Source organism: Gracilinanus agilis, chromosome 1, assembly GCF_016433145.1.
Source record: "Gracilinanus agilis isolate LMUSP501 chromosome 1, AgileGrace, whole genome shotgun sequence".
Taxonomy (NCBI): Eukaryota; Metazoa; Chordata; class Mammalia; order Didelphimorphia; family Didelphidae; genus Gracilinanus; species Gracilinanus agilis.
In genome coordinates, this window is record NC_058130.1 from 189,856,932 (window position 1) to 189,874,235 (window position 17,304).

General features: G+C 38.2%; 1 protein-coding gene across 2 annotated transcripts in view; it reads right to left on the minus strand.

Annotated features, from left to right (window-relative positions):
• DOCK8 (dedicator of cytokinesis 8) overlaps positions 1 to 17,304 on the minus strand; it is a 225,805-nt gene that overhangs the window by 175,044 nt on the left and 33,457 nt on the right. For both annotated transcript variants that reach the window (XM_044659337.1, XM_044659328.1), the window contains exons 4-5: positions 14,912 to 15,124; positions 9,955 to 10,040 (exon numbers count right to left, since the gene is read on the minus strand). In XM_044659337.1, coding sequence (XP_044515272.1) covers positions 9,955 to 10,040; positions 14,912 to 15,124 — 299 coding nt within the window. The remainder of the gene's footprint in view (positions 1 to 9,954; positions 10,041 to 14,911; positions 15,125 to 17,304) is intronic.

Below are 17,304 nucleotides of genomic sequence, written 5' to 3' on the forward strand. Positions count from 1 at the left end.
AATGATTAAGCAGTCTGCTAGGCATGGGAGGAGATACTAAGGTTAGACAACACAAAATCCTTACCCTTGTGAAGGCTACCAAATTCTACAGTAGAAATACAACAGAGAGGATGAGAGCACAGCACAGTGCAAAGAATACTGGATTTGGAGTCAGAGGATCTGGATTAATAATAATAGCTAACATTTCCGTAGGGCTTACTCTGCATCAGGCATTGTGTTAATTAAGTGCTTAACAATTATTATCTCATTTAATACTCACCACAACTCTGGGAGGTAGGAGATATTATTACCATCCCATTTTACAGATGTGGAACTGAGGCAAACAGAGGTTAAGTGACTTGTCTTGGGTCATATTGCTGATGTCCGAGGCCAGATTTTAAATTGGCTCTTCCTGACTCCAGATCTCTCCTTGCCACCAAGTTGATTAGAATCACAGTATTACTATTTCAATGCCTGTGTAAGATTGGGCAAGTCGAAACCTCTCTGGGTCTCTTTTCATCATTCATAAGACATGGAAATTGAATTAAATAATCTCTACTGTCTCCTCCGGCTTTAAATTTATGTTTCTGTAATTTGTAAATGAAGTGTGTAAGTCTTACCTAAATGTTAGCAATTCGGTTTTGCTTTCTAGCTGGGAGGGTACACTAGCAATCTGTTTCATGGAGTAGGATTAATGAGAAAGAAAGGAATGTTTTCAAAAGTAGGTGCTGCTAATGCACTGAGAAACTTTATGTCAATATGATGAAGGGGCAATTGTGGGCAGCTGCCACCATCCTGCTTCAGAAACTTTTTCTTTTTTTAACCCTTACCTTCCATCTTAGAATCAATACTATGTATTGGTTCTAAGGCAGAAGAGCAGTAAGGGCTAGGCAATGCGGGTTAAGGGACTTGTCCAGGGTCACCCAGCTAGGATGTGTCTGAGGCCAGATTTTACCCCACGACCTTCCGTCTCCAAGTCTGACTCTCTAACTGACCACTTAGCTGCCCCTCTAGAAGCTCTTAAAGTCCTGCCACCTAACATCTGAAATCCAAAAAGGCTAGAACACTGATGAGCAGGGATATAGATGGCCCTCTCAACTTCCAACTGCAAATGGAATTGTTAAATTGGGATTAGGTTTAAGCATTACAAATGTTTTTCCAGAATTAAATATTCTAGAACTGGGAGCTCAGGAAGATCAGTGACTAGATGTTTGCTTTCAAGTGGCTTTTGGGTGCTCAGGCACCTGCGAACTAATTCAATTCTAAGACAGAAGAACAGCAAGGGCTAGGCAATGGAAATTAAGTGACTTTCCCAGGGTCACACAGCTAGGAAATGTTTGAGATCATATTTGAACCCAGGGGATCCTGTTTCCAGGCCTGGCACTCTATTCACTGTTGCCACCTAGCTGCCCCTACTGTAGGAATATTCTTTTTTTTTTTTAAACCCTTGTACTTCGGTGTATTGTCTCATAGGTGGAAGATTGGTAAGGGTGGGCAATGGGGGTCAAGTGACTTGCCCAGGGTCACACAGCTGGGAAGTGGCTGAGGCCGGGTTTGAACCTAGGACCTCCTGTCTCTAGGCCTGACTCTCACTCCACTGAGCTACCCAGCTGCCCCTGTAGGAATATTCTTGATGGAACTGAAACCACAAAGAAGGTACAATTAAATGAAAGAACAAACTCAAAGGTTCTACTCAGGGATACAAATTAGTGAAAAGGATTGGAAATTTATTTTATCATAGGATTATAAATTTTGAAATGGAGAGGATGTTAGAGATAACCTAGCTCAATCTGGTCATTGTCTGGATGAGGAAACTGAACCCAGGAGATTAAATAACTTGTTCAAGGTCACATTAGGTGGCAGAAGAGGAGTTGAACTCAAGTCCCAAGACTCCAACTTCCATGCTTTTTTTCCACTGAACCACTGTGCCCAAATTTGCTCAAAAGTGATCAGAGGGGGGCAGCTGTGTAGCTCAGTGGATTGAGAGTCAGGCCTAGAGACAGGAGGTCCTAGGTTCAAATACAGCCTCAGACACTTCCCAGCTGTGTGACCCTGGGCAAGTCACTTGACCCTCATTGCCTCCCCTTACCACTCTTCCACCAAGGAACCAATACACAGAAGTTGAGAGTTTAAAAAAATTTTTTTAAAAAGTGATCAGAAAAAATAATTTCTTGGCATAGGTGATTATCTCACCTTGTTCATAACAAGCATAAGCAAACATATATCATGAAAATATTTCCTATTTATCTATCAACACTTACTGCAGGGAAAGATGAGTTGAAGGATGTGATAAAAAATTTGACAAGATCTTTGAAATTAAATCAGTACATGCTCGGATGATTTACAAACTCATTGGGAAACAGGTATAGGAGAAGGCAGAAAAATGTATTGGAATATAATATGTTATAAAACATACTACAAAATATTGGAAAATTTAATTTGGGATAAAGGAACAAAAGGAGTTCAGGTTACCTGCAAACCAGGAATACTTTCTTCAGTAAGAGTCAGAAGGAGTTGGGAAGTAGCCAGTACCAGGCAACATCACATTTAAAAAAATAAATAAATAAATTTATTGGGTGGCACAGTGGATAGAGTCTTGAGCTTAGAGTCAGGAAGACCAAGTTCAAATCTGACTTCAGATCTGTTCTAGAGGTGTGACCCTGGACAAGTCACCTTACCTCTGTTAGTCTCTATTTCTTGTAAAATGGAAATAATAACAGCAACTACTTTCACAGGGTTGTTGTGCAAGCCAAATGAAATAATTATAAAACCTATAGCAAAATGCCTAGTACAGTAAGCATTATATAAATGTTAGTTATTATTATTATTAAATAAGAAGTAATAGCTTACAAATGGAGAAATCATATCAAAATGCTTATATGCAGCCTCACACTTGGCTAGAGCTAAAGCTGAACTAAGGAATAAAGCAGAGGAATGGGACAATATAAGAAGAGACTGTGATTCTAGCAGCCCAAATCTAATCTGCTTAGCCATATGGTCAATTCTGAAAAATGGGAAACATTAAAAGTTCTGTCATTTCTTTCTTATAAGAAGTTTTGTTCATTTTTCAGTCGTGTCCAACTCTTCATGACCTCATTTGGGATCTTCTTGGCAAAGACACTGGAATGATTTGCCATTTCCATCTGTATCTCATTTCACAGATGAGGAAACTGAGGCAAACAGGCTTAAGTGACTTGCCCAGGGTCACACAGCTAGTATCTGAAGCCAGCTATGAACTCAGGAAGAGGAGTCTGTCTGACTCTAGGCCAGATACTCTATCCACTCTGCCTCCTCACTGCTCCACTGTAAATGTTTACTTGATATAATACGAGTCATTAGGTTCAAAGAACCTGGAAAACATCATGGTAAGCAAACAATTGGCAAATGGAAGTCAGTTTTTTTCCCTCCAACACTTACCTTCTGTCTTAGGATCAATTCTAAGACAGAAGAGCAGCAAGGGCTAGGCAATTGCTGTTAAATGACTTGCCCAGGTTCACACAGCTAGGACATGTCAGAAGCCAGGAGCACCCGTCTTCAGTCCTGGTGCTCTCTCCACTGTGTTTTTGTAGAGATTATTTCTCAGTGGAGGGGAGAGAGAGAGAGAGAGAGAGAGAGAGAGAGAGAGAGAGAGAGATATCACGATCACATTTGGACTCTATCTCAACTGGACCCATTTGTGCTTCGTGAAACTAAAATATCTCTTAAAATGAGGTTGGGAAGAGCAACTGGACCTCTGTGCTTTGTGAACAGGTGTGCATATTCTGTGTATGTGTCATATATATACATATGTATGTATAAATGAATATGAATATATATGAATAAATATAAATGAATATATATGAATAAATATAAAAGGCATCTCAATTTGTCATGCTGGACCATTACACTGCTGTTGCAAAGCTTATTGATTTGGAAGGAGGGCTAGAAGAATAGTGAGATCTCTTTACGGTGATCTAGTGTGGCTCTGGGAGCCTTGTATGATTTTTTTATCTGAGAAGAGCCTTGAGGCCATTATTTCTGGGTGCTTCTTCCCCCATCCATCCCCTTGTCTGTGTGCCAGTGTGTTTCCCTGTGTGGCATGTGTTCCTGTAGATCTTGGGCATAAAAAAACCTGGGGGTTTGGATAACAATTGATGTCATAAGAAATGACAGGTCCATCCTTGACATCTCCAGAGTTTTTCCCAATTCTTTCCAGCACGTTTGCATCAGAAAATGACCCTAGTGGTATGAAGTCTTAATATTTTTTATATTTAGGACTACCAAGATACCAAAGGGCAATTAAGTGGTGCAGTGGATAGAGTGCTGGACCTGGAGTTAGGACGACTCATCTTCTAGAGTTCAGATCTGGCCGTGGACACGTAATAGCTGTGTGACCCTGGGCAAGTCATTAAACCCCATTTGCCTTGGTTTCTTCATCTGTAAAGATGAGCTGGAAAAAGAAACAGCAAACTCCTCCAGTATCTTTGCCCAAAAAACCCTAAATTGGGTCACAAGGAGTCAGACAAGGTTGAAAATGAATGAATAAAAAAATGATACCAAAAGGTAATAAAAAGGCTTTCAGCAAATTGAGTTGATCTCTATAAAATGCTTATGGTTAAACCTAATCTAGAACTGCATAGACTGAGAAGGGAAAGAGAGGTTTTGATACACCCCAGGGGACCAACATTCATAGCAGGGCACCCATAGATCCCCCCAAAGCATTAAGGGTAAAGGCTCATCTCCCTGTTGCTTTCACAATCAGACAAAATAAGATATAAACCTATGGGAGTGTGTACCATTCATGGATAGGGGAAGGGGAAGAATCTTTTATTGTCACTTTATTTGCTATGATGCTTGATTAAACATCTTTTGTTTCAAACTAATGTGTTCTAGAGGCAATTGGTGGCTCAGAAAATAGGTGAGTCCTGGGACGGGAGTCAGGAAGATCTGAGTTCAGATCTGCCCTTAGACTTTTACCAGCTGGAAGACCCTGGACAAGTCACGTAACCCCTACATGCCTCAGTTTCCCCAATTGTGAAATGGGGATATTAATAGCCCCTACCTCACAGGATTATTGCAAGGATCAAGTAAGATATTTATAATTGCTTGGCACAATGCCTCACACTTATAAGGTACCATCAGATGGTAAGAGGATACTGAAATAAGTTTCCTGCAGGGATACACTTTCTAGCCATTCCTTGTAATGGTTGGTTTTTACTAATGTCCTTGTTAGTCTATGAACCTAAATCTTATTGTATTATATTTAGCTTTTCACATTTCTTAATTACCAGCCATATTCACTTTTTGAGAAACTCCATGAAATAGAGAAAATGTATACCTGAGATTTTCTTTCTATTTGGTATTACCACATTTTTAAATTACAGGACTTTTCCCACTTTGAACTTAGACTAGAAGACAGCTTCTTTTGACTTTATGAAAAGTGCATTAATTTGTATGTGAACACAATTCTTTCCTTGTGCTAAGTTGGTTTTTTTAATTTAAGGTTACATGTCTAAGTTTATCAGAAGCAAAGGTAAAATTTATCTAAATAAACATATCAGCAGCCTTAATATTCTTTTTGCCCAGCTTTCTAATATTCCCTAACATCCAAGGAGTTATCATTTGTAGAATTAGGTATACATACTGCCAGTATGAAATCTTGAGTCTTGGTGAGGATGTGTGATAATGAGGCACCAAAGTTACAAAACTTTAATATTTTGTCTAAATTTGCCTTTAAGAAGAGTTTGATATAAATTATATCTTGGTTGACATAGTTTTCTTCTGTATAGTGGTAAACTCATCATTTAAAAGTATCTCCAGAGGTCAAATATATCTGGCAAATATACTTGCTGCTACTATAGTTTTCTTTCTTAAGTACAATAAGAAAGTACCTATAAACCACACTTATAAATTATTCACTTGCAAATCATAGATTCTCTAGCTCCCTTCAATACTCAAAACTACTCTTATGCTAGCTGTTTCTAGTTCCCCTGTCTGCTCTAGTGCCTCCCTCTCCCTGCAAAGTTACCTTCCTTCTAACTAGGCATGTTTCTTATATATGACGTTTCTTGAAAGCTGGGACAGTTTTTACTTTCTCTTTGTTTCTTTAATGTTTAGCACAGTGTCTAACATATAACGCATGTTTTAAATGCCTATTAATTGACAGACTAAAGTCAATTTATTTTTTCTCTTCTTTGATTGACATAGATTTTTTTAAACCCTTACCTTCCATCTTGGAGTCAATATTGGTTCCAAGGCAGAAGAGTTGTAAGGGTGGGCAATGGGGGTCAAGTGACTTGCCCAGGGTCACATAGCTGGGAAGTGTCTGAGGTCATATTTGAACCTAGAACCTCCTGTCTCTAGGCCTGAGCTACCCAGCTGCCCCCCATAAATTTTTTTTTAATTATAAGTGGAAACAATTTTTTATAATTGTTTTCTGCTATTTTTGATTCTGATTCTCTCCCTCTCTCGCTTCCTCCCCCATCCTTCCCCGAGGTGGTAAATTATATTATAATGCTTTATATATTTATACTAGCGCTTTCCTGTAATACATATTTCCATATTTCCCATACTGTGACAAAAGACACATATGACACATACAATAAAAATTCATGAAGGAAATAAAGTGAAAGATGGCATATTTTGATTTGTAATCTGGTTCCAATAGTTCCTTCTTTGGCTTGGTGTAGCATTTCTTATCATGATTCCCTTGGGGTTAACATGGGGCACTGTTTTACTGATAATAGTTTAGTCCTTCACAGTTGATCATGGTACAGTATTTCTATTACTGTATATACTGTTCTTCTGGTTCTACTCACTTTGCTTTTTATCAGTTCATATAAATCTTCCCAGGTTTTTCTGAAATCATCCCATTCATCATTTCTTATGGCACAATAGTATTTCATTACAACCACATCAACCTGTTCCTTTTTTTCCCAATTGACGGATACTTCCTCAATTTCTATTTCTTTGCCACTACAAAGAGAAGCTAAAAATATTTTTGCACAAGTAGGTCCTTTCTCTCTCTTGATCTAAAGTCAATTTAAGGGGGCAGCTGGGTAGCTCAGTGGATTGAGAGCCAGGCCTAGAGACAGGAGGTCCTAGGTTTAAATCTGGCCTCAAACACGTCCCAGCTATATGACCCTGGGCAAGTCACTTAACCCCCATTGCCTACCCTTACCACTCTTCAGCCTTGGAGCCAATACATAGTATTGATTCCAAGACAGAAGGTAAGGGTTTAAAAAAAAATAAAGTCAATTTAATTTAAAATAATAGAACACTATCTTCAGGCACTATCAATTTTGTTGCCTAGGGCAAGCAGTACAAAATATAGTTTCTAAACTATTTTAAAGAGTGATTCAGTCATGTCCGTACAGGAAGGACAGCACAAAAACACTAGGACTCTGTAAGGTTACTTGTAGGGATGCTACTGTTGATGGTGGAAACTATGAGGGCAGGATCAATCTACACAAAAGTTTACCTGAGGTGTGGAGATTTCAAGGAGAAAGCCATATGGCAGATTCCTATTTTAACTTATTATTTTTGCTAATAAGGTTCTGGACAGCAAGGTGGTACTGTGAAAAAAGTGCAGGGCCTAGAGCTAGGAGATCACATCTTGTTGAGTTCAAATCTGGCCTCAGACACTTAATATGTGTGACCCTGGGCAAGTCACTTAACCCTGCTTGCCTCTGTTTCTTTATCTATAAAGTGATCTGGAAAAAGAAAGGGCAAATCACTGTGGTACCTTCCAAACAGAGTCATGGAGAATCAACAAAACTGAAATGACTGAACAACAATAGTGAGGTTCTAAGCTCAGTGGTTTCTGCACTGCTGAGGAAAATCTAAGTGTTGTCGGCCCCCTCTAAATATGTCTTGGGGAAAAGCCATGTCTGGGGTAAGAGGGCGACTTCTAGGTTCAAATCTGGACACAGACATTTCCTGGCTTTGACACAGACAAGTCACTCAAACCCAACTGCCTAGACCCATGTTGGGGGAACCTATGGTACACCTGGGGAAGGGGCTGCTAGGCAGAGGGGCAGGTCATGTGAGAAATGGCCTCAGGTGCAGAGGGAGGTGCAGCATACGCGGCATGAGGATGCAATTTGGGCATTCAGTCTCTAAAAGGTTCACCATCACTGTTCTAAGACTTTATCAATCTTCTGCTTTGGAACCAATACTTAGTATTTAAGACAGAGTAAGAGATATAAAAAAATTTTTTTTAAGAATTCAGCATGTAAGTTCCTCTTGCTTTAAGGATCCTCTGACTCTATATTGGCTCACTAGCTCACTAAAGGTCTTGAGATCCTTTCTTCATTTTTCTTCAACCATTTGGAGGAATCCCACAGCTAAGGGATATGGTGAGGATTCCTGTACCGACATGCTCATAACCCCACAATTACAAATAGGCTCTACTGCCTGTGGGATTAAGGAATTTGGTCCTCACTATAACCCTGTGGGATAGATAGTACAGGTAAAGCAATAACCTTTTTACAGATTAGGTATCTGAAGCTGAACTTGATTAGATGACCTGCCCAAGATCACACAATTGGTTAAGTAAGAGCAGGGCCATAAATTTGAAATAAATTTCTGACTTCTAGCATCCTTTTCATGCCCTGTATATCACTTATCCCTGAAAAGGGCCCAACACCAAGTTTGAGAGCTCTCCAAAATCTGTGGGTTGTCAAAGCAATAAAGTATTTTTTTTCCTGCATCTTTACTACACAAGGCTTAATGTCAAAGGCGTCCTTCCTTTTCTGCACACAGGATTACATTTTATATAGCAAGTGTTATGTCAAAAAAAAAAAACAACAAAAAACTGGAGCACAAAGCATCTTTAAAGAATTTGTTCATAAATTTTGTAACTATAGCCAGAAGCTTGAGGCCCTGTGGTTTAATGGATGAAGATAAAGATCTGGGTTTGTAGCCTCCCTAAACTGTTTAGTAATTGTACTAAACTGCACAAATTGCTTAATCCGTTATGATCTTAGTTTCATCATTTACAAAATGATGATAATGACTGGAACATTAATTTAATATTTAACCATCAATATAATAATTTATTATTAAATTAATGGCAATTTAATAATCGACTAATATGATTAAGTGAGTAATTAAGCATAATTAATTAACCCTATTAAAAAGATCAAATTACATGCTTTTTGTAAAATGTTTTGCCAATCTCAAAGTGCTGAATAAGTATCAGGCTTGGTTTTTATTTTGTGGGGGGGTGGGGTAGCAGGAGCAAGGGTGGATGGGTTTTAAACCTGTGATTTTACTGATAGAAGAAATTCCCCATGTGGAAACTCTTTTCAAAGACACAGATTGAGAATCACTCTAGTATCTTTGCCAAGAAACCCCAAATGGGATCACAAAGAGTTGGATGCGACTAAAATGAACACACTGAAGCAGATGAGGCAGGATTCGAACTCAGATCTTCCTAAATTCAATGTTCTACCCATTACCACCAACATTTCTAACCAAAGGAGAATTTTGGCCTATGATAAATATAGATTTAGTGACTAAAAAACAGCAAACAAAAAAGCAGTCAAGATTGAAAGACCATCAAACTTTTTGAAGTTGGAAAGGATATCTTGTAGTTTGTTTTACAGATATTTTACAGATGAAGAATCTGAGACTCAGTTAACTAGGGGCTGTATGAAGTCCCAGGTCAGGGCTCTTTAAATCCCATAATCTCTCAAGGTCTCTGGCACCTTATCTCTATAATGGGAATAACCCTAATCCTTCCTTCTCCAGATAGATTAGATGATGTAGAGAATAACTTTGAAAAGATGCATAATATTCTAAGGCAGAAAGTATTATTTCCTGCCTCCCCTTATTCCAGGAAACAACATTTCTCAATCACCTCTTCCTTCCTCCTCCATACCATCAAAAGGCCAGTGCCTTCCTGATTTAATCTCTGGTAACAAAGACCCAGGACTGCTTTTTAGTGGCAAAATAAACCTCATCTGTGTGTCCAAGACACAGGTCCACACTTACTTCAGAGTCTGCAGCTTGACCAAAATCCTGTTGCCCAGGTGTTCCTTTGGACATTCTGGCAGTGGCCGTATCTCCACAGCATCCTCCTATTATGAATCACAACACAATGAAATCATTAGCAAGCTCTCACGTTAGTTAGCCCTATCACTGTGCCACCGAACCGAGTACCCTGGAGGTGACTGTCAATCATCACTGGTATTAATTACCCTTTAAATCCAAACAGAATTCTCTTTTTTATAAGAAAAAAAAAAAGAATGCATTCTTTCCCCACAGAACAAAATCAGCATTTAAGGCAAATCATTTCTCATTTTAGCCATCCAGGCTTTAAAGAAAGAGACAGAAGGAGGAAGGAAGGAAATGAGAGCATGAATATATCTTAGTAACATCCCCGCCAGATGGCATTGCAAAAACTCATACCCATTGTTTGCTTATTTGTACTATAATGGCATGTTCAATCTGCTTCTCCCATTGAATGGCTTCATTGATAAACACATTGAGTACAGAGATGGCAGGACTATACAGGCAGAGTGTGTTTAAGGACACACAATCTTACCCCTGAAATGGAGGCTGCTTTTGAGGTTGCATTTGGGGACTATAAAAATAATCTATTAAAATGGACAACAGAGTATTGAAAGGACAAGGTCTATAAAGAAATGAAGAGATTGATTCCTCTCATATTCGGTGATGAGAAAATTAAATCATCCACTGGCATGTTTTTTCTCCTCACCTCTATTTCTTGGAATCCCTAGTTTCCTTCAAGGCTTAGTTCATGTTCCAAGTTGCCCACTTCTTGGTTTCTCTCACTCTGAATGACTTTATATTTATCTAACACATCCTTTGGATTTGCTTGTCTTTGTATATCCTCCAAAAGCAATCACCTTACTTTGGACTCTTATTATCTCTCCCTTAGATATTTATAAAAGCCTTCTTTTAAAGTGCCCTTGCTTATTCAACAAACATTTGTTGAGCTTTTATTATGTCCAAAGCATTGTACTAAGTATTGTGGAGGATTCAAATATGAATTGAGTAATAATTAAAAGTTATCCTTTCTCAGAAAATTATAAAGGAAATTCTAAATAAAAGATTTCTATATTTAAAGGTTTAAAACAAGGTCATTTAATAACCTGGAATTATTATAGAAATCTGTGAATTAAAATAAATGTAAGTTAAATTTTTGAATATAAAATTTGAAAATAAAATTAAAATTTTGAAAACCTTTATTTCCACTAAAATACAGTGCCCTTGCTTCTCCCCTCCTTCCTCTCTCTTCAATGCATCCCTCAGATCACTCTCAAAGCTGAGATTCAGAATCCTCAAAGAATTAGAGTTAGGAATCGACTTAGACAAAGATCAGCTATTTCCACTTTCTCTTTTTACAATATAAGCTACTTGAGGGCAGAACAGGTTTTGCTTTTGTCTTTCAGATCTAATACACAGTAGACCCCATGCACAATAATTTTTTTAACCTTTACCTTCTGTCTTAGAATTAATTCTAAGTATCAGTTCCATGGCTGAAGAGCTAGTAATTGGGGTTAAGTAACTTGCTCAGGGTCACAAAAGCCAGAATTGTCTAAGGCAGGGGTCGGCAACATATGGCTCTTTCTGCAGGAGCCATAAAGTCAACCACAGCACAGTAACTAACAGTTTACACATGACATTGTGTATCACGTGATACGTCACGTGATCCTTTCCATACCGCGACTATCTTCTAAGATAGAAGCTCCCTCATTGATATTGCCCCGCGAGACGAATCCTGGTCTTTAGTTCGGCTTGGTAGGCATGCCGTGTGTTCCTCCTTCTGCCCTCCGTTTACTCTTTCCACACCTGTTACTGACATCTTGGGGTTCTGTATAGTGATTGATCACTTTTGTCTACATTCTCTACCCCTCTGCCTCTGGTTTACATGGCTTTATCTCAGTGCATTCATGGAGTCTGCACTCCCTATTTGTGGGATTGTTATTGTTTTTAACTTTTCTACCTGCTCTTAAAGGGGAACTATAGTCAGATGACACCTTTACATATGCTTCATTAGTGAGAAGCATTTCTCCCCAGTAGTTGTTTCATTTGATACAGAATGATTGAGGAGGCAGCACTGATAAACACCTGTACCAGGAAATGTGTGTGATGTGTCCCGGCCAGTTTTCCATGAAAAGGTACCCTCCTCCCCCACTACTTACTAATGCCTGCACATGTCATGTTATTTTCTGTAATCTCCTGATCTCCTACTTAATTTATGTGGCCAAATGGCTTAACCAGCAGGCTGGCAGCTCTTTCTTCTCTTGTTGCCTGACTTGAGAGAGGGAGAGGAAAAAGTATTCTTCCCTTAATTTTTCTCTCTTTATTTCAGCAAGTTCTTAGTGTAAAGGAGTTTTACATGTATGTGTACAGTTAGAGCAGTATTATAGTGCCCCATTAAGTCTTGTTTTTTGATTAATAATCAGAATAATTTTGATTAATAATCAGCAAAACCATGCAGCACCAGAAGTCACATTAATGTACTTTATTCATCATTGGTTAGCACATAATAACGTTATTAAAAATAGTTCAGAGACTTATTGTACTTTAAAAGTGTTGTTCTTACATAAAATGCACATATTTACTTGTATTCAGTGTTAAACATATCGTACAGCTCTCACGAAATTACATTTTAAAAAATGTGGTGTTTATGGCTCTCACTGCCAAAAAGGTTGCAGACCCCTGGTCTAAGGCAATTCTGATGGGCAAACTTTTTAAAGAGGGGGCCAAAGGAAAGGAAATGCTCATCTCTCAGTCTGTTTCTAAGGCAACTCTTTCAAAGTTTCATTGTATTGTATCCTACTCATTGTATTCGTCAGATTAGGAATAATGTTGTGCAGCCGGATAGAACATTTCAAGGCTGCCCCCACCCCCATATGGCCCACAGGCCGTAGTTTGCCCATCACTGATCTTAGGCCAGATTTTAATCCATCCAGGCCTGGTTCTCTAGCCACTGAGTCACCTCGCTATACCTCATAATAGGTAGTTTTTAAAATTCAAATTTATTTTTTCAATTACATGTAGAAACAATTTTTGACAATTGTTTTCTTACATTTTGGTATTTAGATTCTTCTCCCTTTCTACTGCTCACTCTGCTCTGGGGTAGTCTGAAACACCTATGCTTTCATGCAATATGTGTTTCCATATTACCTAAGTCATGACTGAGGACACATATCACACCTATAATAAAAAAAACTCATTAAGGAGATTAAGTGAAAGCTGGTGTCCTCTGATCTGCAATCAGATACCAACAGTTCCTTCTTTTGCTACGAATAGCCTTCCTTTTTTATCATGAGTGCCTTGGAGTAATCTGGAACCTTGTTTTGCTGATAAAAATTTAGTCCTTCACAGATGGACATTGTAAAATATTTTTCTTACTTTGCTCTCATGATTCTGTTCACTTCACTTTGCATCAGTTCAGAGAAATCTTTCCAGGTTTTTCTGAAATCATCCTGTTCATCATTTCTTATGGAGCAATAGTTTTTCATTCATAACAGATGTTTAACAAATTGTGGACTGAATATTATAAAATTCAATTCAACAAACACTAATTGGGTGCCTACTTATTATATCATGTATAATAATACACACATTAGGCTCACAGAGAAATATTGAGGGCTAAGATTCTAGGCCAGGGGCATCAAGGTGAAAACAACCAACACAATGCTTTGCAGATAAAAAGTAAGCAATTATTTAACTGAATTGTTGGGAAACTATTCTAAGTATGAGGGATAATGTGTATACAAACTTTTAGGCAGCCTGGCATAATGGATAGAGTGCTGAAATTAAAGCCTCGATTTCATGATTAATAAAATGGGATTATATTACTTATGATACCTTCTCATAGGACTATTAAGAGGCTCAGATGATATAATAGAAAGCCCTTTTTTAACATTAAAGCACTATACAAATATGGGTTATTATTATTATTATTACTACTACAGTGGGAGAGGACAGGACTGGGAGACAGCAATAGCTTCTCTGCCTGAAAAAGTTGGTAGGAGACATTGTGGAAAACCTTGAATGCTGGGGACAGGTTTTATGTTCTATTGATTAAGCAATGTGGAACCCCTGTAGGTTTTGAGGTTTATTTACTTTTTTCTTGGAGTATTTTTGAGCAAGGAACTAACACAGGAAAGTAGCTGGGGTGAAATGAATGGGAATCAGGAGTCTGGGATCCTAGTTTTAGCTCCGTCACTAATGATTGTTGCCTCAGCCAAGAGGCTGCTTCTCTGGGCCTCAGTTTCCTCATCTGAAAAATGAGCCAATGGAACTGGCTAATCTCTAAGCCAATTTCTAACTCTTTAATTCCTCGATGATTTTGAGTCTCAGATAGCTTTGGGAGATATCACAGGGAGGCATCCCAGAGAGAGGAAGGAGGGGAGGCCAGGGAATTGCAAAGGAAGATGCTTTTATAAAAGTGTAAGGGAGAGATAATAGGAATCTAAAGTAAGATGATTGCTGTTGGAGTAGAAAGAAAAGAGTAGATAGATGTAAGAGTATAAGATCTGGTGGACAGATAAAATCAACAGGAATTCATAACTGATTGAATAAAGATGAAAGGGTGAAAGATGACAGATTTTGAGTCTCTTTAAAATGTCTTTTTTTTTTTAATCTATAAAATAGATTTCACTAATCTATAAAATCTATAAATCTTGCTTTTTGTTCATTCATACCAGACTTTGCACCTAATTCAAATTAATGTGGCTTAATTATATAGTTAATTCCTCATTATTCAGGGACTGATGAGCCTGTTCTCTTAAGCATTAACTAAATTACCTCATTTTTCTCCTCCTCACTGTGTCCCTCTTCATATTTCACTCTCTCTGACATTTCTACTGTAGAGTGGATGGAGGGATGGGGGAAAGGGAAGATGAAGGTCAGAAGGGGAGCCACCCCAGTGTGCTGTTTAGGGCTTTGTAGAAGGAAGCATTGCACTCACCTCATCCACAGATGGGTACAGGGCAAAGAGCTCAGCCTGCCTATTGGTTCTTCGAGCTTCTTCATTCTGTCTTTCAAAATCCTCTGCACTGACTTGCTGCAGGAGACGGTCCAGCCTTGGGTCAGGCTGTAGGCTCCGAAGGTCAAAGTCATAAGAAGTGAGAGTACTTCTTCCAGACACATCACATAGCACCTTCAAGGTTCGAGGGCCTGCCTGAAAGAGAAAAATACATACTTGTCAGTGGAGAGAGATAGCTGGAGGTAAATGGGCTCATCCCATATATCAATATCCACCATCGCTCCAACCCCTTCATTGAGAAAGCCACATGGTACTGGCTCTGGAGCCAGAGGACATGGGTTCAAATCCTACCTCTAGCAATTGCTAAGTGACCTTGAGCAAGTCTCTAGCTCTAAGGCCTCTAAAAGTCCTTTCCAGCTCTAAATCTATGATTCTAAAACTATCCTATCTTAGGATGCAAGTGATAATACATATATCAGTGAAATTTCTTGTCAACTCTGGGAGGGGGAGGGAGACAACAAGAATCATGGAAAAATTTTTAAAAAGTAAATGCAATGGGAATAAATTTTAAAAAAACTATAAAAATAACAAGAAAGAAGGAAGGAAGGGAGGGAAAAGGGGAGGGGGGGAGGGAGAGAGAGAGAGAGAGAGAGAGAGAGAGAGAGAGAGAGAGAGAGAGAGAAACTATCCTATTTGGGGATTAAGACATCTTATTGCTAGTGAAAGTTAGGTCAAGATTTTTCAGACAAATTGTCCTGCTTTCCCTGAAACGTGTATCAGGCTGGAAAATTGGCTAGAGCCAGACTGATCAGGCAGCCTTGAATGCCAGGGAAAGGCATTATATTTTATTTGCTAAGCAGTACAGAGCTCCTGAAGATTTTTTTTTTTAAACAAGGAAGGAAGTGACACAGGGAAGCAGCTGTGGTTAAATGGACAGAGCATTAGACAAGGAGTCCAGGAATCTGAACTGGCATTATTTTCCCGGGCTTGCTCATCTCATCATTTCAACTTCTTTCTAAAAGGAAATCAGTGATGATTCATAAGAGGTTAGATCTATCTTGGTTGGGATATCCTAGAAAAATAATACTAGTAAGGAATTCATAGGTATAGATCCCTTTTTCAATGAACTTTAATTGGTGAATATGAAATATCCTAATAGATTTACAAGCATGAAATTGACCTCAACTCCCCATATCCAGTCTGTCTCCCAATCTTGTTGAATCTGTGTCCAGAACTTCTTTCAAATCCATTCCCTTCTCCCCATACCCATGTCCATGTCTCTATTCCAAACCCTCATCTTTTCTTATTTGAACTATTTTTTGGAATAGCTTTCCAACTGGTCTCTGGCCTCTAGACTCTCCCTTTTCCAATCCATCCACTGCCTAGCTGTGAAACCAATATTCCTAAACTTGGTCCTACCATATTGTTTGCCTGCTCAAGAAGCTCCCAGAATTCTCTGTTACCTCTAGGTCCATGGTTCTTAAAGTGTGGTCTATGGACAACTCCCACACATACACATTTTACTTTGTTACTGTTTTTTTTTTAACCTGCATTTTTTTGTCCTAGTAACAACTCTAAAATTGAAGGGTCAGGACTAGGCAAATAGGAGTAAGTTAGTTGCCTAGGGTCACACAGCTAGGAAGTATCCCAGGATCTCCCATGTCTAGGCCTGGCTTTCAATCCTCTGAGCTGCTCCAGACTGCTTGCTTTTTATCTTGGCATCCCTGATACTTCTCTCTTAATTGCTTACTGAATGAATAAGTTTATGCTATATCACAATCAGTTTTCAGACTCAGACAGACCCATCTGCTTGATGTTCAGAGCCTTAAGCAAAATATTCAAAGCTAAAAACTAAAAGGGAACAATCTCCAAATATGTGTTTGTTACAATAAATAACTATAAAATTTAGGTATCAGAGAAAGAAAAAACCCCAGATACTTGCTACAGTGGTGAAAAATCTTCACTGTAATGGAATAATAAATATATAATGTTTATTATTATATAATTTATATTATATATAATGTATTAATATTATTTTACATATAACATATCATTAAATAAATAATAAGGTAAAATTGAACAACATAAATCTATTATGTTTCCCATAGGAACAATGTTCTCTTTCAAATCTAACTCAGCAGCAAGTAAATCATATAGATGACGAATAAAGTCATAAAAATCAAAAGACACAATAATTATTTACCACTGTTATGATTTCAAATTGTTAAAAATTATGTTCCCATACATGTGAAATTGATATTCGATTGTTTACCATCTCAGGGAGGAGAAAGGGGAGGAAGAGAATATGGCACTCAAAAATTGTTTTAAATATTAAAAATGGTTTTTATATGTAATTGGGGAAAAATAAAATATTA